This window comes from Eleutherodactylus coqui, chromosome 8, assembly GCF_035609145.1.
Source record: "Eleutherodactylus coqui strain aEleCoq1 chromosome 8, aEleCoq1.hap1, whole genome shotgun sequence".
NCBI classification, from domain to species: domain Eukaryota; kingdom Metazoa; phylum Chordata; class Amphibia; order Anura; family Eleutherodactylidae; genus Eleutherodactylus; species Eleutherodactylus coqui.
In genome coordinates, this window is record NC_089844.1 from 33,566,898 (window position 1) to 33,593,625 (window position 26,728).

General features: G+C 45.3%; 1 protein-coding gene across 1 annotated transcript in view; it reads right to left on the reverse strand.

Annotated features, from left to right (window-relative positions):
* The window catches only part of LOC136576288 (aldehyde oxidase-like), a 104,950-nt gene that overhangs the window by 9,962 nt on the left and 68,260 nt on the right, over window positions 1-26,728 (reverse strand). Inside the window, exons 24-30 of the mRNA XM_066575465.1 lie at window positions 25,841-25,927; window positions 22,343-22,534; window positions 11,294-11,521; window positions 8,405-8,500; window positions 6,300-6,428; window positions 5,055-5,129; window positions 934-986 (exon numbers count right to left, since the gene is read on the reverse strand). Of these exons, the coding sequence (XP_066431562.1) occupies window positions 934-986; window positions 5,055-5,129; window positions 6,300-6,428; window positions 8,405-8,500; window positions 11,294-11,521; window positions 22,343-22,534; window positions 25,841-25,927 (860 nt within the window). The remainder of the gene's footprint in view (window positions 1-933; window positions 987-5,054; window positions 5,130-6,299; window positions 6,429-8,404; window positions 8,501-11,293; window positions 11,522-22,342; window positions 22,535-25,840; window positions 25,928-26,728) is intronic.

Here is a 26,728-nt window from a genome sequence, read left to right on the forward strand (position 1 = left end):
AAACTTCAGGACATCCCGCAAAAAATGAGCCCTTGCTAAACTATATCGACGGAAAAATAAAAGTTACTGCGCGCACAAAATGACCGCAGAAAATAATTGAAAAAAATTAAATGTCTTTGAAAAAAAAAACCTATACAAGTTTGGTATGGTAGCAATCATACTGACCCATAGAATAAAGTTATCATGTCGCTTTTGTTGCTGTTTGTGCGCTGTAGAAACAAGACGCACTGAAAGATGGCGAAATGTCTTTTTTTTTTTCATTTTACTCCACTTAGAATTTTTTAAAAGTTTTTCAGTACATTACATGGTACTTTAAATAGCACCATTGAAAAATACAACTCGTCCCGCAAAAAACAAGCCCTCATACAGCGACGTTGATGGATAAATAAAGGAGTTATGATTTTTTGGAAATGGAAAAAGAAAAAGGGGCCGCGTCATTAAGGGGTTAAACTTGAAGACGTTGATTGTGTCATATCAGGGGCAGAAGTCCCGAGATGTGTTCTGTCCCAAATAATTGTTACTCTTCCTCCCTATTGTCAGCATCGGCAATAATTCAGTAATTTATGTTCAAACAGTACATTTTCTTCTGCCAGCCCACCAAAAGGGTCAAAGCTACCCCCTTAAAGGCATTTCCAACAGCAACAAATATGTATAAACGTTTGCCAAGGCAGGGCTTAATAGGCTGTGATCTGTTGTAGTCTTTCGAACCTTCACAAGGCCCCAGACTGCCATGGCAACCCATTAACAAGTCACAATGGTGCAGGGCTGATGGAGCATTGCAGAATAGACTGCTACATTGGAATTGTTAAATGGCTGTGATTGGAGGTTTCTGAGCCTACTCTATACTCATTCCACAGACCATTGACGTACATTAATACCATTGGTCGTTAAGGGGTTAATATTACAAAATTGTCCATAATATATCAAATTTACCTGAAAAAGCCTGTAGCGGAGAGGCTTATTGACTGCATAAATGCTTCATTCACCTAAGATCAAGAAAAATCAAACATTAGCAGTTATCAGCGCTCATAGATCAAAGTTTTAAGGTTAACTGCAGTGATTACATCTTTGCTCACAATAAGCCTAGTATTGCAGAAGTAGAGCCTCATAGGCCAATGTTAACGTCTATAATGCATAATGTGCAACACATAGATGTCCGGGGAGTAAGGTAAAGGGATATTATTTACAGAGACTCTCAGGGGGTCATTATTCCTATACAGGGGGTCATTATTACAATATAAGAGCACTCACAGGGGGTATTATTACCTTAAAAAGGCATACGGGGGCATCATTTTTGCTTAGGGGGGGAAAGAGGGTACTATTTCTAGAAGGCACACAAGGGGCATTATTAGTTTCATGGCAGCATTACTGTGAGTATTACTACTATGTATGGGCACAAAAGGGGTTTTATTACCATGTGGGAGCACAAAGGGGTACTAATATTATCTAAACGTTTGTAGCGGGCTGGAAAAGTGAGGGACCAAAGATGTCTGTGTTGCAAACTTTGCAGAAACTAGTCATACACTGGACAGAAAAGATGGGAAAAGTAACCGACTCTAGTCAGAATGGACGTCATCTGTAATCACTGGATACAGAGCTGCAACTAAAAGCTCTTAGATCCCAATGCAAAATCTGTAACAGGGCCCCCTACCTACCATGTGCCATTTGTAATACTAATATCTTATGTGATAGTAGAGCCATTGGACCCCTAAGGCTCCAGAGCTCCGTAGTAACTGCTACCTCTACACCCCTTTTAAGCTACGACCCTGACTGGATATAACAGCACTGTAATCATTAATACAGTCTGCAGAGTGCCTATGTAGAGCTGGTATCTTACAATAATGTATGGTGGAAATACCCCTCTTTGTACAGCATCTCCTTCGCTGGCTCTACCTCCTCCTTGCTTCCCCTTGCTGTTCGGGTCCCCTAGGGTTTGGTCCTCGGCCCCCTGCTCTTCTCTATTTACACAGACCAACGACCCTAAAGTTTGGCCTCAATCACTAGTGTAACTATAGGGGCTGCAGTTGCACCCGGGCCCAGAAGCCTTAGGGGGCCCATTATATCTTTCTTCTCCATATAGGGAGCCCTGTACGATGAATAAAGCATTTTAGTTGGGGGCCCTGTTACCGGTTTTGCATTGGGGCCCAGGAGCTTCAAGTTACCCCTCTGGCCTCAATTCTCCTCTTTACTGTGACGACACCCAGCTATACACCTCTTCTCATAACATCTCAGCACCATTCATTCAAAAGATCACCGATAAAGACACTCGTTGTCATCCACTCTCGGCTCGACTACTGCAACTCGCTGCTAATCGACCTTCCCGGCACCGGACTCTCTCCTCTTCAATCTAGTGTGGCACCAGACTCCTCTTTCTATCCAGCCGGTTCTCAGACGCCTCTGCACTATGCCAGTTGCTGCACTGGCTGCTCATCCACTACAGAACTCAATTCAAACACATCACCCTCACCCACAAAGCTCTCCATGGCGCTGCGCCACAGTACATTGCTTCCCTCCTGTCAGTACATCACCCAGCCCGCGCACTCCGATCTGTGAACGCACTCAGACGAAACGCTCCTGTAATACGTACGTCCCATGCCCACCTCCAGGACCTCTCCAGAGCAGCACCGCTCAACCCCAAAACATCCGGACAATCCCTGACGCACCGAACTTCAGACTACGTAGTGGTCATGGTGTGGCGGTATTTTTTGGGCCTTGCATAGTGGTATTGGTAATATTGGTCTTTCTGCAGTGTTTTTCATTGGGTAACAGTATAGAATTATTAGTCATTATAGAGTAGTGGTGGTAATGGTGTGGAGGTATTATTTGGGCCTTATGTAAATGGTAACATTGGTCCTATTGTATACTGTGCTTTGTTTAGTAACAGTATGTAAATAATATTTAATTGCTGTTTGGTGATAATATCTGCTTTTGGAATAGTGGCAACAATGTTATATGATAACAATATATGGCTATCATTTTCTAAGGGGTGAAACATATGCCTTGGGGCTTGTGCCCCGAGATTTTTTAAAACCCCAGCAATGCCCCTGATTCCTCAGGCATCGGGTACAAAGTGCATTCCTCAAAACAATTTGAATTAATGGAATGGAAGGGAGTTTGCTGTGCTGGGAGGGGAAATTGTAGCAAGGGTGGCGGCGTGTTTAAAGGATTCAGAGTATTGATTATCTGCTATCATTGATTAAAGAAAATTCAAGGTCAGCCTGCAAAGGAAATAGCAATATTAGTGCAAAGGTGTGCTGCTATATATGATAGTTGCACAATAAAGTAGTAATGCTAGGCAGAGCTAACTCACATCTAAAAGAAGGGTATTTGTAATGTACAGAAGTTCCTCGAATATAGAGTGTGAAGATAGTAATGTGACTTCAGTACCTCGGAGGTGTAACAACACCTCGGGTATTCTTTAGAAAGAAGGCAGACTTGTTCATACAGTATTAGTGAATAAAGTAGTTTTACATTTCTCTGGCGCACTCTAGTGGTCGTTTCCTATTAGTGCAATGACTGAATAAAAAAAGGTTTACAAAGGGCAACATATATTAAAGATCACCAATACCCACACTGATCAAACATTGATGGTATAGTCTAGTGGTAAGACTACAGCAGTATCTCCTCTGAAGGAGGCCGGCTGCACACAACCTGATTTACACTGCAGAATCCAGAGCAGGCGTCCGCCTCCGGGTACCGCAGCAAACACCTTTCATAGCATGCTATGGAAAAGCGCTTTTTCCTTCACATGAGCAGAAATCAATTGCGATTTCCCACTCGCTGAGGAAAAAGCCGCATCATGCTCTATTTTTGAGTGGATTCCATGTGGACGGTTTCCATTGAAGTCAATGGAAGCCTTCCGACCCGCAGCCCTTCGGCAATGGACATTGTGGAAAGGTTGCGGATTCCTAGGGTGATGACGCAAAAAAATCAGGGGTTTAAAAAAAAAAAAAAAAGGAAAAATCTGCATTGTGCATGTCCGAACCATGTGCAACACAGAAAATGACACGTATACAGGGTGACCGACCCATTTGTGTAGAGCCAGACGAAGAGTTTTTAAAAATATACTGAAAAATATGCAAATCCATCAATAAAAAGAAAATGTCATGTAAATATTATACAAAATAGAAAGAAGCAGCTTCAGTAACATGAAAATATGTTAAAACTCCTCGTAGTTATCAGACGCTTTTCATAGAAAATTGTGACAGTCCTGTACCAATCTACAACTTTTGTGGTTTGTGAAAAAAACACTGGGAAAACACAAATTTTTATGAGGGTCTTGAGTGGGGACCTCCCTCTATCAACTTGTTTTTTCATTCAATTTAAAATAATTTTGAGTATAAAATAATGCACCGATTAACCCCTTAGGGACTTTTCACATGTGCACCTAAAGAACCAGCTAAATCTGCCGCTCCAGATTTCTGCTCTATAACCAATTGTCTACATGCAGATTTTGGTGCTGAATTTTCTGCGTCCTTCGCTGCATCTGGCAGAAATATTTTGCAGGGTCCCTTAAATGGAAGGTCCACCGACAACAATATGTTTTTAGGGGTATGTTCACACATTGCAGATTCGCTGAGCATTTTACGAAGCAGAAGATCCACAGCGGCATATCTGCAGCAGATTTTGATGTGGAAGCACTGCAAATCTGTGGCGGCTCTCACCCTTTGTATTTGCATGTTTCATTCATAAAATTTCTAGCCAATCTGTCCTGTGTAAAAAAGGCATCATCACTCCAATTTATGTACGTTTACACAAGGCGATTATCACCCGAATAATCACTGGAAACAGCGATTTCAGCCAATAGTCGTCCTGTGGCCACCGACAGGGCGCTCAGCAAGTAATTGCTCATTTGTCGTCCCATGTAAAGGTACCTTTAGTCATAGCCACACTACCACTGATTAGCCCATGCAATTGCCATCACATACATGTCATGCGTTTTGCAGGCGTTACCTCCTACAGATTGTGCATTTGGAACCTAAATGTTGATATAACATCATTACTAATTTAGTGTATAGTGGACAATTTTTGCAGGCAAAATAATCAGTCCTCACCCAATCCTTCCATGAACCTTTAGGGTTTGCCTTTTTAATGGGTTCCAGACGTTGCATGAGTTTTTGACATGCAGCCTGTGAAAGAAAATAGACAATGATGATATAAAGGATGGATTGAAATGACCAGAGAAATACAGAGTTAAGTCACATTCTGACCACCAGCTAATATCCAGAGTGACCGCCGCGTACCGCACAGACAGCAGCTAGACCGGCTGGGGGTAACTCAATGAAATGTGCTAGTAGGATGTCTCAGGTATCTGACGCCATGCTGACTGCAGCACTCCCACAGTTGCTGGAAGGTGCGAAGGGGACGGATCCATAGAGCAAACACAATGATCGAGGTAGTCCAACAGATGTTCAATTCGGTTCAAGTCTGGGGAAATAGAGGCCAGAGAAATACTTGGAATTCTTGGTTGCGTTCTTCCAACCACTGTCAGACATATCTAGCCGTGTGACATGTCTCATTGTCTTGCTGGAAGATCCAATCAGCCCCAGAGAGGACAAACAACATGTATGGGTGTACGGGATTTTCAGGGATGGATCCATAACCAAATCACTTCTGAGTGTCTTCCACATGGATGAGTAGGCCCAAAGAAGAACATGAAAATACTCCCCACACCAGAACGCTGCCACCGCCAGCTTGTGTTCTTCCAGCAATGGTTGTAGGGTAATTCTTCTCTGATGTTTCTCGCCTCACATGCCAACGTCCACCCGTTTGATGAAGCCGAAAACGCGACCCACCAGAGAAGGCAATGCTTTGCTAATCATCAGTGGTCCAATTCCAATACTGCCATGCAAATGTAAGCCTTTTCTTACAATGCACCCTTGTTAGCATAGGTGCAGTGACTACTCGGCTGCTTTGGACCACATACGCAGTAGGGTTCATTGAACTGTGCACTCACTAACGATAGACGTTCACCACAGCAGCACTTGCACAGTTCACAAACTGTTTGAGAAATACTGCTATCCCTCGCCCAAAAGCCAATAATAACCCCTTTTAGCAACTCTAATAAAATCACTCTTTTACCCATTACAATGAGTGATCTGTGAGCAGACAACCTACTGCACCCCTTATATACCCCCAAGCCTGTCCACGACACGTCAGTTCCTTCATGGGCTATGTGCTGCCGACCTTGAAAGTAGGGGGTGGTCATAATAATGTGACTCTGTGTATACTGGTACTACATGACTCAGACTGTTTTATGTAGTATACAGGGGGGTTCGCACTGCTATATTTTGGCTCACCTTCACTGCCATGCCATTGACATCAGTCCCTAAAGATCCCCCAGACGCCATTGTGTTGGGAACACAAGAGGTGCTGGTTTCAACTATATGCACATCTGATATTGGGATCTGAAGTTCACGACTTGCGATCTAAAGAAAGCAAAAATATACAATGACCTTTAATTCACACACTTTTTTACTGTGTTAATAAAAGTACTTGAAGTATTAGACCTTGTGGCTGCTATGGGGCCCATTGAGAGAGAGGGCCCAGCGAGGTTTGGTAACACCCCCGTTTTCTATTGAGTGGCTGGAAACAGTGCATGGCGTCCCTCTCCAGGGAAACTGAATTGCTCAAATACAAGGGGTTGGAAAATATCTTAAGGGTCATGGGAAGGGAGTGGAGGGAAATATAGGCAACTAGACCCTTCTGTCCTGGGTGACAGAATCCAGCTCACTAATAAGGGGCCCATTTTGATCTTTGCTGTGGGGCCTTCCCTTTACTATGAAAGTCACTGGGTGATGAATGGGGGCCCACCATATGCGGCTTCACTACCGCCGGCCATCTCTGGGTGACATTCAGGGAGGGACGTTACCCGGGGAGGCTGCCATCAATTCCACACTGCAGACTCCCCTGGTGCAGTCCTCCCTACCACTCCCCGTACTGTATAATTTATACAAGCTATACATATATAATTATATACAGGAGATACCCAGGGTATACCAGCAAGGTCCATTTCACTATGTAAAAGAATGTATAACTTATACAAGCTATACATATACAATGCCGATATCACTATACTATATAGGTCCATATATTGTACATATATAAGGTCAATATCACTATATACAGGAGATGTAGAACTTATACCAGCTGTACATATATGATGTTGCTAACACTATACTATATAGGTCCTTATAGTGCACATATGTATATGACTGATATCACTATATACAGGAGACGGATCTTCTTTCTTCGGTCTGGTGGATGTGCTTGGCACGCTGGCAGCGTGATGCGCGCATGCGCCGCGCACATCTTTTAGTTTGTTTTTTTTTAAAACTCATGCTTTCCCGCGGCATAGCACAAATACAGCTGTGAGTGTGCCGCGGGACCGGATGGCTTCAATAAAAGCTGCGGAAGCTGTCCGTGTGGGAAAACTGCACAAAATGGAGCATGTTGCGGGTGCTTTCCTGCAGGTGCGATCCACGTGCCAGCGGAAAATGACATTGCAGGTATTTAATTACCTGTGGGTGTCCAATGATTCCCTATGGGTGCGGATCACGTGTGCGGGACACCCGCGCGGATTTCTTATTTCTATTTTGCCCGTGGACATTGGGCTTTAATAAGGATAAAATAGGTCAGCACTGCCCAATAGAAATCTATAGGTGCACGTTAAACCATGGCTGCAACGTACAATAGAAGCAGAAACCAAAAAGCAGCAACAGCACTCAAAATACATTAACTATTAGAAGTATACAAAGTATAATAAATACTCTAACCATATTAAATGATGCAAGGTTCTTGGTAAAGAATTTGATCAAGGAACATCTTTAAAAAGGTAGGTACCCATCTTTCCCAGGTTGAGATCAAACCACCTGGAATTAGCGTTAGGACTGGAGATGAGCGAGTATACTCGCTAAGGCACATTACTGGAGCGAGTAGTGCCTTAGCCGAGTATCTCCCCGCTCGTCTCTAAGGATTCGGGGGCCGGCGCCGGTGACAGGTGAGTTGCGGCGGGGAGCGGGGGGAGAGAGAGATCTCCCCTCCGTTCCTCTCCGCCCCCCGCCGAATCTTTAGAGACGAGCGGGGAGATACTTGGCTGAGGCACTACTCGCTCGAGTAATGTGCCTTAGCAAGTATACTCACTCATCTCTAGTTAGGACCCATCTGAAAGCTTGGTCACCCGGACGTTGGTAGATGGGCCAATATGATTTGATCAAATTATATACCAAGAACCTTGCATTGTTTAATGTGGTTAGAGTATTTATTCTAGGTATGTATACTTCTGATAGTCAGTGTATTTTGAGTGCTGTTGCCACTTTTTGGTTTCAGGTTCCCTTTAAATGACGTTTGAGGTTACATATGAATGCATACCTGTTATGTAGATTAAACATGTCAAATGACGTACCTGCATAATTTTTGTGTGCACGCCTTGTCCCATCTCTACACCACCATGACTGACCAAGACCGATCCATCCGAGTAAGCATGGACTAGAGCAGCCGCCTGCAACCAAGGACAATCACTTTTTTTTTCATGTAGTCTTAGTCAGAACTTAATGAATATTCGGAACACTTTAGTTAACGACCTTGAACCCTGTGAGTCACACCATATTAGGTAAACACTTTACTAGCTAAGGACCTCTTCATAGTGTGACATTAACAAAAGAAATCCATGAATTCTGGGCATGTACATATAAAGGAAAAGAATCGCCTTCTGGTGCCAGTGAAAATGGCAGAGCTGTAGGATGTGTACCCACTGGGTGGCATTTCATACAATGAATCCAAATAGTAAATAACACTCAACCAGAAAAATGAACCTCCTACCAACCTGGGTTAGCAGCACCTAGCTATCACTCAGTAAATTGGTCATACCAAATGCAGGGTAGGTAAAAGCAAAAGTTATTGGACACCTGAGCAAGAATCAAAAGTAGTATTTATTTACTAAAAGCCTCCTTTGGCCCCAATGACATAAGATACTCTGTTGCATACTTTCTACTAACATCTGATACACTTTAGCTGGTATATCCCTCTATTCATCCTGCAAATGTCTGGTGAATTAGCTCATAGAAGATGTATTAGCCTGTTGAGCAACGGGAGAACATTCTATGGAGTGACGAACCACGCTACTCCATCTTTAAATATAATGAACATACCTGGGTATGGAGTATGCCTGGGGAATGCCCTTCGCCTAAGTGTGCTATACCAACAGTTAAAGGGGTTTTCCGAGTTAAGGAAACCAGTCACCAGGACTCCCATGTGTTAAAATAACAAAATCGGTAGTTACTCACCTTTCTGAGCTCGTTCCCCGCCACCAGCTCTGGTCTCCGCTATCTTTGTTTACAGGCTGCAGTGACGTCCTGTAAACCTGCTGTAGCAGCCAATGACAGCGCTCAGCAATGATCACTGAGTGCTGTCATTGGCTGCTGCAGCTTGCTTGTAGACGGACTCATGCTGACTGCAGCCTGCAGACTGCAGGACAAGTCGGGGGGCGGGGAGAAGTCAGTAATTGCTGACTTGTTATTTTGAGGCACGGGGGACCCGGTGACTGGTTTATTGAACTTGGACAATCCCTTTTAAGCACAGTGAACCGTCTGATCGACTGGGTATGTTCCTTTGTCCGTCGGTTGTAGTGATAAGAGCTATGAACACAGGGATGTACCTTGATATTCTAGACAATAAAGTCCTGCCGAAAATGTGACATTAATCTGGGAATGGTCAGTAATGGGAATGGTCACAAACCAAAAAAGGGTTTACACTAGTTTGAGGGTATGGATGATCCACAATTCGACAGAGTCTAGACCTGAACTCTAAGGCTGGGTTCACACAGGGCGGAATTTCCACGCAGACTTTCAGCACGGAAATTGCACCCGCAATTTTAAACCTGAGCCCAAGCAGCAAAATGGACAAGATTTTTAAAAATCTCATCCACACACTGTGAGCAGTCCGCTATGGTCAAGCCGCACGCAAACTGACAAGTGGTTCGAAAGTTAAATCCGCGGCATGTCAATTGTATCACTGTTTCCGCTGCGGGCTCTCTCCGCTCTTTGGGGAAATGGTCGCCGAGGAATACAGGCAAACAAGCTGCTTAAAAAACCGCGGGGTTGGAACTACCTTTCTGCTGCGGAAATCTCGCAGAATATCCATGCGGACCCGCTGCAGACATTCTGTGAGATTTCCGCCCCATGTGACCGCAGCCTGCAGTGATGTATATATTTTTTACAGCAGTTAGAGGCAATTTTCAGGGAAGGGCTAATATTTCAAGCGCTTCCCCGAAAATCACTGTGGGGGTTGCCTGCAATCCCATTGCATTCAATAGGGTGGCTGCAGCACCTGCCCCATTGAAAGCAATGGGAGAAAATCATGATCCTCTGCCACAGCTGTGGCAGGGGATTCTTTCGTTCCCGTGGAGAGTCCCCTCATCACGGAACACAGTGACAGTGCTGTCCCAGTGTTCCGAAATGAGGAAACTCCCCACGGGAAATCTTTACACGCGGCATGGATCTTGCTAGTGCACTCATATCCTATCTTTTGCAGGTGCAAAGCTTTTGCGCCTGTAAAAAACCGACATGTGAGCACTGCATAGGAAACCAATGCGTGCAAAAAAAAAAAGCTAGTCCGACTTCGCCCTAAAAGTGCATTATAGAGAGGTAGTATTCAATGATTTTTAAAATATATGTACTGTGGCCAGTTGGGGTTACTTGCCCGGGATCTCCTGCTTATTTTCCCCTGCTCAGGGGTGGCAGCATCGCAATGATATCCAAAAACAGGGTAAAGTCCAAATGCTGGTTCCTCCAGCATTTATTTCAGCATACGTATTCAGTTTACATACAGTCCAGCATATCATATGCAACATGCAACTGCACACTGTTGTCCACCACAGTGCTCACAGCAACGCACACCGCTTCTTCCAGCGGACCTTCCAGGAAGGTGGCTTCGCCCCGACAGGCGATGAGCAAGGGGCTGACTACCCAGTGTCTGCTCTGTGCTTCCAGGTCCCTCACAGACCAGCACCAGGTCTACATAGACCTCAGGCCCCACGGGACTCAATGGACCTAAGCTCCACAGGCTTCAAGGACCCAGAGTTTGTGAGGGAGGGGAAATTTAAACTGCGTAACTGCACCCTTGCAGGTGTAGGTTAACTAAATCAAACACAGTGACTGTGCTCAGAGGCCCTCTACAGGCCACTCTTGCTACTGCACTGTCACAGTACATATGTCGCTAAGTCATTGCTGAATTAATTACTACTGCATGCACTATTCTACTCTTTAAAAAAAACAGCGTGGCTAATTGACATTACCTGCCCAAAAACTTTAATAGGAGTTCCAACTTTAAATTTCATAGGGATGATGGCCAACCCCTTCTTCTTCCAGTAGTTCTGTTTATTAAATTCATCAATGGCCAGTCTTCTGTTGTGGTAAGAAGATTTCTCCATGCACTCATTCCAGCACATAATCAGAGTTCTGGCATCTATTTCCTGTTTGTAATGGGTCTTATCAATTCCCCTGTGCAGATTTATCTCCCTTACCTAAAAGACATAGTTGACAAGAAACTATTATCATTGATACTGTAATAAACAGATGCATTGGTTAACCCCTTAAATAAGGACATAGCGCAGTAAACATATGGGCACTTGGTCCTTGGCTTTAATTCCGGCTGATAGCAGGTATATGGCACAGGATTAAAGGCTCTTCTCCTGCAATCAAGCAGGAGCAGGTCAGGTTCTCAGCTATTAATCACATCTGAGAACCCGGAAGAGAAGAGAGAAGTGCTTTTTACCTGGGTATGTAACGCTGAATGAAGCACTATGTACAAAGAAGCGAAAGTGTAAGTGCTTCTTCCACTATGTGATTTGGTGATGACGTGACCGCAGGATTCCCTGGCACAGCAGAGCTGCAGAGTCCTAGCAGACCCTGATCAACTCTGTTAGTCACTATTGTCACTACGAGGGGATGTTTCCACCCTGAAATTGGGTAATTAAACAGGAGCAGGTCGTATTCTCAGCTGTTAGTCACAGCTGAGGACCCAGAGGAGAAGGGAGAAGCTCAATGACCACTATGTACTAAAAAGTGAATGTGTAAGTATTGCTTTCATTTTCAAACCGACAATCGTGTGACCGCCGGGTGTCCCCTGTTACAGCTGTTGGTGACTATTGTCACTACATGGGGATGTTTTCCCCCTGTAACTGAAGTTCCTTTGCATGCTCTAGCTACAGTGAAAAAACTAAATAAAAATGACCATGTGAATGACCCCCAGAGGTCTTACAGGACACCATGGGGGACATAGATGGTAAGAAAAATAGTTATAAAACTAAGTAAAAAATATTACAGAATAAAACAAAAATATATTCTGCGGCAAGGCTGTGCACTGAATGGCCTGCAAGGAGCTGTAAACAGGCCTTCTGTGTACTGAAGGTGTGCTAATTAGCAGGGACAGCTGTGCAGTTGTGTCTGGAGAAGCTAAAAACTCCAGACACATTCAGTTCCTTGCTGCAAGCTGGGGCTGGAAAGCTGGATGCCAGAGCTGCAAGCCAGAGCTGCAAGCTGGTGAAGAGCTATAAGCAAAAGCAGTGCTGCTGGGAACTAGAGCCAGGCTCAGAGAGCTGGAGCTGCTCCCTGAGAAGAGAAGGAAAGCCTGATGTCTGTGGGGGACAAAGCTGTGGGAAGGCCTCGAGTCTGACAGGGAAGGATGGCCCCACAATGACACCTTGTTGGGTACATGTAGTCGCGCTTGGCCACGATGTAGCAATGAGTGAGGAAACTACCATTTAGTTAGCACCTTGCCTGGCAAGCGTTTATTATTTTTCACAGCAGTATGTGCTGCCAGTGGCTGATGTGTTTGCACTGGATTTCCGTGCTATCGCTGAAGAAAATAAAAGTAATTTGGACTTTTACATGGATTGAGTGTGCTGCTGTGTAATCGCTTACCCACCGCGGACGCCAACCAAAACCATCGCCATATGTAATCCAAAACTATACTAATTATATGTCAAAACATCCAAAATGAAAATACGGAACCCACTCTTATACTTTATTTTAGCATACATATACTAAAAAAAAACAAAAAAAACTATAAAAGTTAAAAAGCTTGATTTTTTTTTAATGCCCCAAAAAATTATAAAAAATGGAACAAAAATCTGTCAGTGAAGAAATATTATATATATATATATGAAAAACACCGCCCTTTACGTTACGGGAAACATGTTGCCTGGTCCTTTAGGTACAAAACAGCCTGGTCCTTAAGGGGTTAATAGAGTGAACAGTACATGAGTAGTTGGTCACATCATTAACCTCTCACAGATACATAGTATCATAAAAACTGATCCACAGGGCATTCAGAGATCCTCCCAACTAGATGGTACTTGATCTATTCTGCTCCTTTAGGTGTGGCTCCTAAAAACAATAGTACTTAGCTGGTATAGCCTGGGAAAGTGATGTCCAGCCAGAAAAAAAATGTAGTACAGTATTACAGGACAGCCATTCAAATGAATGGGCATCCATGTAATAGATAGATGGATAGATGGTCCCGGTACGTCCATCCATCTATGGCCCAAGACATCCAGCAGCTTCCCAATCTGGTTTAGAAAGAGCAAGGGGCTTTAGGGCAATTGTTCTGATGGGACAACCCCTTTAATGTAATTTCACTTTAGTTAAAGGGTTATTCAATTTCAGCACATTATTGCTTATCTACAGGAAGGGAGACAATTTGCTGATTGGTGGAGGTCTGACTGCTGGGACCCCACTCACACTAAGTTTTGTCTCCTGGATGTACCAAAATTCTAGCAGCTGTGGCTGCACATGCGCGCCTTTGCTCCAGTTACCTTAATAGGATTGCCAAAGATAGCTGTATTCAAGTGCTCGGCAATCTCCCGCTGTCTATTTGAAGTGAATATTGTGGAGTAGCATGCGTGTGGCCTCCCTTGGTAGAACTTCAGGATATGCCAGGGATGAAATCTTGGGATTGATGGGGGTCCCAACTGTTGGACCGCTACCAATTACCAAGTTATACCCTATTCTGTGGATAGGGAATAACATGCTGAGATATGAATACCCCTTTAACTAAAACCGCTTATATTTCACACTACTTGCTACTTTAATAGCGGTTATCCAGGGGCAAAAATGTTTGCGAAAGTTACTCAGCCTGCTGCAAAAACATGACAAAGCGAATTAGGGCTGTTAAAGTGAACTGGTTACATTTTAATATGCAGTTTGATCTTCTAGCATCATGTTATAGAGCAGGAAGAGCAGAGTAAATTGATATATAGTTTTGTGGGAAAAGATTCAATATAACCTGTAAATTATTCATCTAAACTAGAGATGAGCGAACGTACTCGTCCGAGCTTGATACTCGTTTGAGTATTAGCGTGTTCGGGATGCTCGTTACTCGTAACGAGTACCACGCGATGTTCGAGTTACTTTCACTTTCCTCTCTGAGACGTTAGCGCGCTTTTCTGGCCAATTGAAAGACAGGGAAGGCATTACAACTTCCCCCTGTGACGTTCAAGCCCTATACCACCCCCCTGCAGTGAGTGGCTGGGGAGATCAGGTGTCACCCGAGTATAAAAATCGGCCCCTCCCGCGGCTCGCCTCAGATGTGTTGTGAGATAGCTGAGGGACAGTGCTGTTGGTGCCGGAGCTGCTATAGGGAGAGTGTTAGGAGTTAGTGTAGGCTTCAAGAACCCCAACGGTCCTTCTTAGGGCCACATCTAACAGTGTGCAGTAGTGTGGAGGCTGCTTTTAGCAGTGTTGCACTTTTTTTTTTTTTTGGTATATCGGCCGTGCAGAGCATTGCGCCCTGCAGTAATACTCCAGGGACAGAAGTGTGGAGGCAGGGAGAGTGTTAGGAGTTAGTGTAGGCTTCAAGAACCCCAACGGTCCTTCTTAGGGCCACATCTAACCGTGTGCAGTAGTGTGGAGGCTGCTTTTAGCAGTGTTGCACTTTTTTTTTTTTGGTATATCGGTCGTGCAGAGCATTGCGCCCTGCAGTAATACTCCAGGGAGAGAATTGTGTAGGCAGGGCCAGAAGACATATATTATAGCTTGAATATACGCAGTGGTCCTTTAGAAAAAAATATTTGAAAACAATCTATTTGGCCTGCCTGTCACTCTGCTCAGTGTTGTGGGTCCGTGTGTGCTGGGGGTAGTAGTTCTCCAAATAAATACGCAGCCAGCTAAGTGTTACAGCAGGCTTGCGCCAAATTATTTCCTGGCTCTGAAATCACTGATCTGTTGCAGTTAATAACAGTGCAACACTGCAGTTCCGTCACACACACATCAGGGACAGAAGACATATATTATAGATTGAATATACGCAGTGGTCCTTTAGAAAAAAATATTTGAAAAAAATCTATTTGGCCTGCCTGTCACTCTGCTCAGTGTTCTGGGTCCGTGTGTGCTGGGGGTAGTAGTTCTCCAAATAAATATGCAGCCAGCTAAGTGTTACAGCAGGCTTGCGCCAAATTATTTCCTGGCTCTGAAATCACCGGTCTGTTGCAGTTAATAACAGTGCAACACTGCAGTTCCGTCACACAGTCCAGGGACAGAATTGTGTAGGCAGGGCCAGAAGACATATATAGATTGAATATACGCAGTGGTCCTTTAGAAAAAAATATTTGGAAAAAATCTATTTGGCCTGCCTGTCACTGTGCTCAGTGTTCTGGGTCCGTGCGTGCTGGGGGTAGTAGTTCTCCAAATAAATACGCAGCCAGCTAAGTGTTACAGCAGGCTTGCGCCAAATTATTTCCGGGCTCTGAAATCACCGGTCTGTTGCACTTAATAACAGTGCAACACTGCAGTTCCGTGACACACACATCAGGGACAGAATTGTGTAGGCAGGGCCAGAAGACATATATAGATTGAATATACGCAGTGGTCCTTTTGAAAAAAATATTTGAAAAAAAACTATTTGGCCTGCCTGTCACTGTGCTCAGTGTTCTGGGTCTGTGTCTGCTGGGGGTAGTAGTTCTCCAAATAAATACGCAGCCAGCTAAGTGTTACAGCAGGCTTGCGGCAAATTATTTCCTGGCGTTCCGTAAGCGAACTCAGCCTCCAACCACAGGCCAATAAGCGGCACATTTAATTACAGTGTTGTGTTTCTGCATTCCTGGTAATACAGCATGCTGAGGGGTAGGGGTAGGCCTAGAGGACGTGGGCGCGGCCGAGAACGCGGAGGCCCTAGTCCGGGTGTGGGCACAGGCCGAGCTCCTGATCCAGGTGTATCGCAGCCGACTGCTGCGGGATTAGGAGAGAGGCACGCTTCTGGCGTCCCCACATTCATAGCACATTTAATAGGTCCACGCGGTAGACCCTTATTAGAAAATGAGCAGTGTGAGCAGGTCCTGTCGTGGATGGCAGAAAGTGCTTCCAGCAACCTATCGTCCACCCAGAGTTCTGCGCCGTGCACTGCTGCAACTCAGAATCCTCTGGCTGCTGCTCCTCCTTCCTCCCAGCCTCCTCACTCCATGAAAATGAGACATTCTGAGGAGCGGGCAGACTCCCAGGAACTGTTCTCGGGCCCCTGCTCAGATTGGGCAGCAGTGGTTCCTCTCCCACCAGAGGAGTTTATCGTGACTGATGCCCAACCATTGCAAAGTTCCCGGGGTCCGGGGGATGAGGCTGGGGACTTCCGGCAACTGTCTCAAGACCTTTCAGTGGGTGAGGAGGCCGATGACGATGAGACACAGTTGTCTATCAGTGAGGTAGTAGTAAGGGCATTAAGTCCGAGGGAGGAGCGCACCGAGGATTCTGAGGAAGAGCAGCAGGACAATGAGGTGACTGACCCCACCTGGTTTGCTACGCCTACTGAGGACAGGTCTTCAGAGGGGGAGGCAAGGGCAGCAGCAGGGCAGGTTGCAAGAGGCAGTGCGGTGGCCAGGGGTAGAGGCAGGGCCAGACCGAATAATCCACCAACTGTTTCCCAAAGCGCCCCCTCGCGCCATGCCACCCTGCAGAGGCCGAGGTGCTCAAAGGTCTGGCAGTTTTTCACTGAGAGTGCAGACGACCGACGAACAGTGGTGTGCAACCTTTGTCGCGCCAAGATCAGCCGGGGAGCCACCACCACCAGCCTCACCACCACCAGCATGCGCAGACATATGATGGCCAAGCACCCCACAAGGTGGGACGAAGGCCGTTCACCGCCTCCGGTTTGCACCGCTGCCTCTCCCCGTGCCCCAACCTGCCACTGAGATCCAACCCCGCTCTGAGGACACAGGCACTACCGTCTCCTGGCCTGCACCCACACCCTCACCTCCGCTGTCCTCGGCCCCATCCACCAATGTCTCTCAGCGCACCGTCCAGCCGTCGCTCAAGCGTTAAACGTGCACATAGCAAAATTTATCAGCCTGGAGATGCTGCCGTATAGGGTTGTGGAAACGGAGTCCTTCAAAAGTATGATGGCGGCGGCGGCCCCGCGCTACTCAGTTCCCAGTCGCCACTACTTTTCCCGATGTGCCGTCCCAGCCCTGCACGACCACGTCTCCCGCAACATTGTACGCGCCCTCACCAACGCGGTTACTGCCAAGGTCCCCTTAACAACGGACACGTGGACAAGCACAGGCGGGCAGGGCCACTATATCTCCCTGACGACACATTCGGTGAATTTAGTGTAGGCTGGGACAGAGTCAGAGCCTGGGACCGCTCACAGCCTACCCACCCCCAGAATTGCGGGCCACAGCTCGGTGGTGGTATCTGCGGCGGTGTATGCTTCCTCCACTAAACCACCCTCCTCCTCCTCCGCAACCTCTGTCTCGCAATCAAGATGTGTCAGCAGCAGCAGCACGTCGCCAGCAGTCTGTGTCGCGCGTCGTGGCAGCACAGCGGTGGGCAAGCGTCAGCAGGCCGTGCTGAAACTACTCAGCTTAGGAGATAAGAGGCACACGGCCCACGAACTGCTGCAGGGTCTGACAGAGCAGACCGACCGCTGGCTTGCGCCACTGAGCCTACAACCGGGCATGGTCGTGTGTGACAACGGCCGTAACCTGGTGGCGGCTCTGCAGCTCGGCAGCCTCACGCACGTGCCATGCCTGGTCCACATCTTTAATTTGGTGGTTCAGCGCTTTCTGAAAAGCTACCCTCGCTTGTCAGACCTGCTCGGAAAGGTGCGCCGGCTCTGTTCACATTTCCGCAAGTCCCACACGGACGCTGCCACCCTGCGCACCCTGCAACATCGGTTTAATCTGCCAGTGCACCGACTGCTGTGCGACGTGCCCACACGGTGGAACTCTACGCTCCACATGTTGGCCAGGCTCTATGAGCAGCGTAGAGCTATAGTGGAATACCAACTCCAACATGGGCGGCGCAGTGGGAGTCAGCCTCCTCAATTATTTTCAGAAGAGTGGGCCTGGTTGGCAGACATCTGCCAGGTCCTTCGAAACTTTGAGGAGTCTACCCAGGTGGTGAGCGGCGATGCTGCAATCATTAGCGTCACCATTCCTCTGCTATGCCTCTTGAGAAGTTCCCTGCAAAGCATAAAGGCAGACGCTTTGCACTCGGAAACAGAGCCGGGGGAAGACAGTATGTCGCTCGATAGTCAGAGCACCCTCCTGTCTATTTCTCAGCGCGGTGAGGAGGAGGAGGAGGAAGAGGAGGAGGAGGGGGAAGACACAGCTTGGCCCACTGGTGAGGGTAGACATGCTGCTGGCCTGTCATCCTTTCAGCGTGTATGGCCTGAGGAGGAGGAGGAGGAGGAGGATCCTGAAAGTGATCTTCCTAGTGAGGACAGCCATGTGTTGCGTACAGGTACCCTGGCACACATGGCTGACTTCATGTTAGGATGCCTTTCTCGTGACCCTCGCGTTACACGCATTCTGGCCACTACGGATTACTGGGTGTACACACTGCTCGACCCACGGTATAAGGAGAACCTTTCCACTCTCATACCCGAAGAGGAAAGGGGTTCGAGAGTGTTGCTATACCACAGGACCCTGGCGGACAAACTGTTGGTAAAATTCCCATACGACAGCGCTAGTGGCCGAAGGCGCAGTTCCGAGGGCCAGGTAGCAGGGGAGGCGCGGAGATCAGGCAGCATGTACAGCACAGGCAGGCCAACACTCTTTAAGGACCTTGACAGCTTTATGGCTCCCCAGCAAGACTGTGTCACCACTCCCCAGTCACGGCTGAGTCGGCGGGAGCACTGTAAAAGGATGGTGAGGGAGTACGTAGCCGATCGCACGACCGTCCTCCGTGACGCCTCTGCCCCCTACAACTACTGGGTGTCGAAGCTGGACACGTGGCCTGAACTCGCGCTGTATGCCCTGGAGGTGCTTGCTTGTCCTGCGGCTAGCGTCTTGTCAGAGAGGGTGTTTAGTGCGGCTGGGGGAATCATCACAGATAAGCGTACCCGCCTGTCAACCGACAGTGCCGACAGGCTAACACTTATCAAGATGAACAAAGCCTGGATTTCCCCAGACTTCTCTTCTCCACCAGCGGACAGCAGCGATACCTAAGCAATAGGTAGGCTGCACCCGCGGATGGAAGCATCGTTCTGTATCCCCATCAAAAATGGGGACCTTTTTGCTTCATCAATCTGTGTATAATATTCATCCTTCTCCTCCTGCTCCTCCTCCTGAAACCTCACGTAATCACGCCGAACGTGCAATTTTTCTTAGGCCCACAAGGCTCAGTCATATAATTTTTCTAAACAATTTTTATACGTTTCAATGCTCATTAAAGCGTTGAAACTTGCACCTGAACCAATTTTTATTTTAACTGGGCTGCCTCCTGGCCTAGTTACCAATTAAGCCACATTAACCAAAGCGATTAATGGGTTTCACCTGCCCTCTTGGTTGGCCATGGCCAATTTTTCTGATGTACATTAGTACTGTTGATACAGCAATTTTTGTGGGCCCTCGCCTACAGTGTAATCAAATGAATTTTTAGCCCACCTGCATTACAGCTGACGTTACATCCGCTGTGTTGGGCAATGCAATGGGATATTTTTATGTACCGCCGGTGGCTTCCTGGCACCCACCCATGCTGTGGGTCCACAGGGAGTTGTAACTACATGTGTCCACTTGTAAAGAACCCCAGTCTGACTGGGGCATGCAGTGTGGGCCGAAGCCCATCTGCATTTAACATGACATTACTACCTCAGCTGTGATGGGCACTGCAATGGGATATTTTTATGTACCGCCGGTGGGTTCCAGGGAGCCACCCATGCTGTGGGTCCACAGGGAGTTGTAAATGCATCTGTTTCCACTTCTAAAGAACCCCAGTCTGACTGGGGCATGCAGTGTGGGCCGAAGCCCACCTGCATTTAACATGACATTACTACCTCAGCTGTGATAGGCACTGCAATGGGATATTTTTATGTACCGCCGGTGGGTTCCAGGGAGCCACCCATGCTGTGGGTCCACAGGGAGTTGTAAATGCATCTGTTTCCACTTCTAAAGAACCCCAGTCTGACTGGGGCATGCAGTGTGGGCCGAAGCCCACCTGCATTAAACATGACATTACCTCAGCTGTGTTGGGCAATGCAATGGGATATATTTATGTACCGCCGGTGGCTTCCTGGCACCCACCCATGCTATGGGTCCACAGGGAGTTGTAAATGCATCTGTTTCCACTTCTAAAGAACCCCAGTCTGACTGGGGCATGCAGTGTGGGCCGAAGCCCACCTGCATTTAACATGACATTACTACCTCAGCTGTGATGGGCACTGCAATGGGATATTTTTATGTACCGCCGGTGGGTTCCAGGGAGCCACCCATGCTGTGGGTCCACAGGGAGTTGTAAATGCATCTGTTTTCACTTCTAAAGAACCCCAGTCTGACTGGGGCATGCAGTGTGGGCCGAAGCCCACCTGCATTTAACATGACATTACTACCTCAGCTGTGATGGGCACTGCAATGGGATATATTTATGTACCGCCGGTGGGTTCCAGGGAGCCACCCATGCTGTCGGTCCACAGGGACTTCACAATAGGGAGTTGTACCTGCCTGTGTCTATGAATTAAAAAGCCCGGTCTGACTGGGGCATGCAGACACCTTGACAGAATGAATAGTGTGTGGCACATAGGTTCCCCATTGCTATGCCCACGTGTGCAGCTCCAGATGGAGGTGGCACAGGATTGGATTTCTCATTGCTTCTGTACAGCATTGTGGGCTATCGCCCCGCCCCTTTTAAAGAGGGTCGCTGCCTAGCCGTGCCAACCCTCTGCAGTGTGTGCCTGCTTTTCCTGTGGCAGACGCACTTATAAATAGACATGTGTGTGGCGTGGCATGAGGGCAGCTGAAGGCTGGGCAGGGACAGTTTGGTGTGCGCTGTGGACACTGGGTCGTGGGGGGGGGGGAATTGGCAGCATGTAACCCAGGAGAAGTGGCAGCGGAGTGTCATGCAGGCAGTGATTGTGCTTTGTTGGAGGTAGTGTGGTGCTTAGCTAAGGTATGCATTGCTAATGAGGGCTTTTCAGAAGTAAAAATTGTTGGGGGGGGGGCCCACTCTTGCCGCTATTGTGGCTTAATAGTGGGACCTGGGAACTTGAGATGCAGCCCAACATGTAGCCCCTCGCCTGCCCTATCCGTTTCTGTGTCGTTCCCATCACTTTCTTGAATTGCCCCGATTTTCACAAATGAAAACCTTAGCGAGCATCGGCGATATACAAAAATGCTCGGGTCGCCCATTGACTTCAATGGGGTTCGTTATTCGAAACGAACCCTCGAGCATCGCGAAAAGTTCGTCTCGAGTAACGAGCACCCGAGCATTTTGGTGCTCACTCATCTCTAATCTAAACCCCTGCTCATTCTGAGCTTAGGAGTCCAGTGGGAGGTTCTTACAGTGGGAGGACTGTGCATACAGAAATAACTGTCAATGATTGATAGGACCACCCACTGGACTCCTTAGCCCAGAATGAGCAGGGGTTTAGAGCAATAATTTACAAGTTCTAATTACTCCTTTCATAGAAAAGGATACTGTTTGGCCAGGAAAACCCCTTTAATTACGGTGCAGAAAAGTAGCAATTATACGGCCAGATGAGACAACATTATTACTGATAGTATTATAACTGCACTGTAATTAATGGCATTTTGTAGAGCTGGCACCAGGCTATAATTTAGAGATATACTATTATTATATACTATTACTATGAAGCGGTCACTATTACTGAGAAGGGCTACAAAGGGTGTGGTCTAGCGTAAAAAAAGGCATGGCCTAAAATTTGCCACAGCATGCTAAGCGAGCCACAAAGTTTCAGCAACAGTTATCATGGGGCCCCTGCATGGAGGGGCCCATCATAATTGACTGCTCCATATAGTGGAAAGCCTTAATCTGGTGTGGACACCCAAATAATAAAAATGAATGCATTAGCCAACAGTGGCTCTGTCTAACATAAACCACTCCTGATTCACTGTACTTACCTTCTCTGGTGGAAGCCCAGTCTTAATCGCTACTTCACTCATCCAGGTTTCAGTTACAAAACCAGCTTGTGGATACCCAAATCCACGGAATGCAGTGTTTGAAGGCAGGTTAGTCTTGCAGGCAGTTCCTTTGCATCTCAAATTAGGTATCTTGTAGCCACTGTCCATACCCAACAAAGTAAGCTCTACCACCTAAAAAAATGAATGGATTATATCTAGAATCAATTACTGGTTGGTAAGTGAGACTAAAGGCCCATTTACATGCAACGATTATCGCTCAAAAAACATCATTTGAGCGATAATCACTGTATGTAAATGCTCCCATCTTTCACTCTTCGTCTGAACAATGATTAGGTGAGCATAAAAGATTACACAGACCGCATGCTGTGTTTTCTGTCTATGGTGCTGTATTCTCCATGGAAGTGCTGATTACATTGTATTCAGCTTATAGCCCCACAGCAGAACAAAGGAGCTGAATGCAGGGAACTGACCACCTGCTGTTCTCTGCAAACACGTCCCGGAGGCTCATTTACATGCAAATGACGGTGATAAGCTGCTAATGGACATTTGTGTCCATTAGCAGTTTATGCAAAACAATCACTCAAAACCTATCTTTTGAACAATAATCTTTGCGTGTAAATGGGCCTTTACATTCAAGAAAGTAAAATCTAAATAAGAATCTAGCTTTACTGATTATAAAATACAAAATCAAACCTTTTTCAATTTGGCCTAATTTCAAAATAGTTGAACATGTCTGACTTACAGTATAAAATACATGCCATAACATATCTTTTGTGGTTTTGTATTATTCTGAAAAGTGTAAAATCTTATGCTTTTCAATACAGTAAAAAAAAAACAAAAAAAAAACATCCAGGTAAAAAAAACTGACAAATTCATTTTTTTTAATCCAAAAGCTCAATTTTTGGGGCCGAATTATTAATGATGTACTGATGATTTGGCAGGGGTCTAAGATTAATATGTGGCGTTCATAATTGTTATCGTGAAATTCAAGGCATATAGGAGGAATTCTGACCTACGTTTTTGTCAGATGGGACCCTGAGAAGGATTCTACCATCAAAACCTGTGATCACATTATGTATAGACGTTCTACGTGACCCCTTGGTTCAAAATGACCACGCAGGTGTGTGGTGCAAATATATTTGGCTATTTGTAACCATCCATCTTGTATTCGAACAGCCATGGATATTCAATGTATAAAGAATGAGGATTGTATAACTGTCTTATAGACTTGCTGGAACCATGTTAATATCTGGACATTGCATCATCCTTGTCTACAGAATTAGTCTTGTGATTCTATTGTCTAATTAGTCATGCAAATCTATCTTCATTGTTTTAGGACTGAATTGCCTTATGTATATTTGGACCTTAGGGCCCTTTTACATGCAAAGATAAATCGCTCAAACGAAAGATTGAAGGATTTAAAAATATATTTGCATAAAAGTATTTGCACCTACTCCTCCCTGTTTGTCCTCATTAGCAAAGTAAACTTCAGTAGTGGCATGGGCGTGTGTTTATGCAAGGGATTATCTGCCCAGCGGGATTACATTGTCTTCTCCTGGCAGCAGTTTGCCTTGCATACACAAGGTAGTCTTTGTGTATGCAAAATAAACAAAAAACATCCTGCATCATGCAAAACACTGAATGAAATGCATTTAAAGGGAAGACACTCTGAACTATGGAATTTTTGCGGGCTATAAATCCATCGTCAAATGAAAAGTGCATGATTGCCCGCGTTTACATGCAACGTTTAGCGCTCACTTTCGGCCCTTTTACACGCAATGATTTTCGATCAAGACAATCTTCTGAAAAACTGGGTAGTGAGGGAACAAAGAGTAACCCTAAGCATTTTAAAAAATATATCACAACTGTGATATGTGAGAGGCATTGGTCAGATATTATTTGGCACAAGAGTGGGGAACTGGAAGAGACTGTTAGCGCAACAGGAAACTCAATGGATTCATGGACTCAACACAATTATACCAATGGGTCTTAGGCCCCCCTCTCACAGGTGCTTTTTACCACAATTAGCGCGGCACTTTCAGCACCACTCTAAATGCAGTACAACGCTCCCATTGTTTTCAGTGGGACCGCTCAGACGGCCACTCGATCGCAGAGCTTATCAGCGCTGTGGTTTTCGAGCGGTGCATGTTCTATTTTTGAGCGTTTAGCCCTCCTCATCAATGATGAGGATTGCCAAATGCCGGCGTCAACTGAAAACGAAAGTAAAACGGGGCAAGCACCTGTGTGAGGGAGGCCTTAATGAGCATATTGGTTTTGCTCCATTTATGTGATTTTCTTCTTTGGCTTACATTGTATGTGTTTTTTTAATGAGTGTGCGATATATAGGTTTGTAATTTTTATGTTACATTCATGTTATGTGATGGTTGGTGGGTACGGTTCTTTTAATGTGTGGTATGTATATATTTACCTGCATACGCATGCGGATGTAGGGGATGTTTATATTTTATATGTATCTTATATGTTGAAGAGGTGGAGGTATTTTTGCTTTATATTTTTCCCACACATTTAAGGATTTTCTTTCCAATTCTATGAGGTTTGTCGTCTCCTAATTCACTTTTCACCAAGTGTTGGGTTTTTCCATATCCTCCAACTGGTTTTGGTCCTTTTTTTTTTCCTGCCCGAAATGTATTAATTTTTTTTTAATTTACATACTTTTTTCAAATTTTACATTTCCTGATTTGCATGGAAATAAATTTTTCACGTCTGTCTCCTGAGACCTGTGGTTTTACAGGTGCTCTGGAGCTTTCCTGCTTAGGTGTGGGGGATTGTGCTGGCTGGGTGTGTGTGTCTCCCATCAGCCAATTATTCTGGGTCAATACAGATAAAGCTGTCTCCCCAGGTATGGGTGTGGTCAGCTTTCTCCATTCTCATTTCTCTCTGTGTGTTGTGTGAGCAGGTTCTATGTGAAAGGTTTGTGTTTGTTTGGTTGTGCTGCTGGACTCCTGGTTAGTGTAGGGACTAGCAATATATCCAAGAAGCATGAAGTGGCCCGCTAGCTTCCATATTTTGAGCAAAATGTCAACTAATACCTGGAATTTAGAGCATTTTCATCTGCTACTAATGGTTGCGTGTTTGCTGCTTGTATGGTGCGATTATGTGTCTTCCTATCCTGTTCAGTTGTCTCTGCCAGTGGGAATATGTGTGTGCCCTATCCAGGGTGCATACATCTGACACACTTTCCTTTGGTATTTTTGACAAGTGGGTAAAGACTTAAAGGGGTTTTGTGAAGAAATGTTTTAATAAACTAGCCTATAAATCACCTATTCCTGCCAAGCTCCGTTTACTGGCTGCAGTAGCCTGTTAATGTGTGCGTCATGAAACAGCTTATAAACAGACCCCACAGAACGGAGCTGCCGGAGCCCAGATGGGAGAGTATGGGATAGCTTATTATTTTTGGGCACGGGAAGTTTAAATATATAGATTCCACCTTGGAAAAAAGAAAATATACAAACTCACAAGGATAGAGTAATCTAAGGTCGATCCGCCATTATTAAAATAAGAAACATCCAGAGCTGTTACACGGCCATCATTCATGAACCCAACCTGAAAGACAAATTTCGTTAACTGTAAAAACTTGCATTGTTTTGTAGCACTGTAGTAACTGAAATGAATAGTACTAATTTTTTAATGGAAATAGATTTTAAAAGTTGGAAAAACAAATGGTTACTAAAAAAGGAATCTTTGGCTTGTTTTTGGTCATTTACAAAGTATCAGTCAGTCAATCTATAAAAAGGAAACCAACATCCCACTACCAAAATGGTTTCATGCACAAGGATTTTCTACTTAAAACATGGAATTGTTCTAATTAAATAATCAACCAGGACCATATATTTTTGTATCACCGTCTCTGAAGAGCCATAACTTTTTTATTTTTTTGACTAACATAGCTGTATGTTTTTTGTGAGACGACTTATTTGGGATCTTAAATGGTATCATTAAAAAAATACAACATATGGAAAAAAAGTTAAAAAAAATTAAAATGGAAGACATTTTAAATATTGCAATTGCGCCATTTTGCGGAGGGTTAGTTTTTTCAGTTTTACAGCGTTCACAACGCCATAAAAATGACATATGAGCTTGTTCTATGGGTTAGTATGATTTTGGTGATAGCAAATCTATATATTTTTTTAATGTTTATCTACTTAAAAAATGAACATATATATTTTTTTCTAAACAAAAATGTAACAATTTTTTTTTTGTTAACTGGGCTGTGTGAGGGAGCCTTTTTTGTGGGGTAAGTTGCAGTTATTAGTACCATTTGGGGAAAAATATCCCAACTCACCAAAAATTTGAATAAGAAGTGATCAAAAATAAATAACAAAAGAAGTGCAATTATGGCATTTC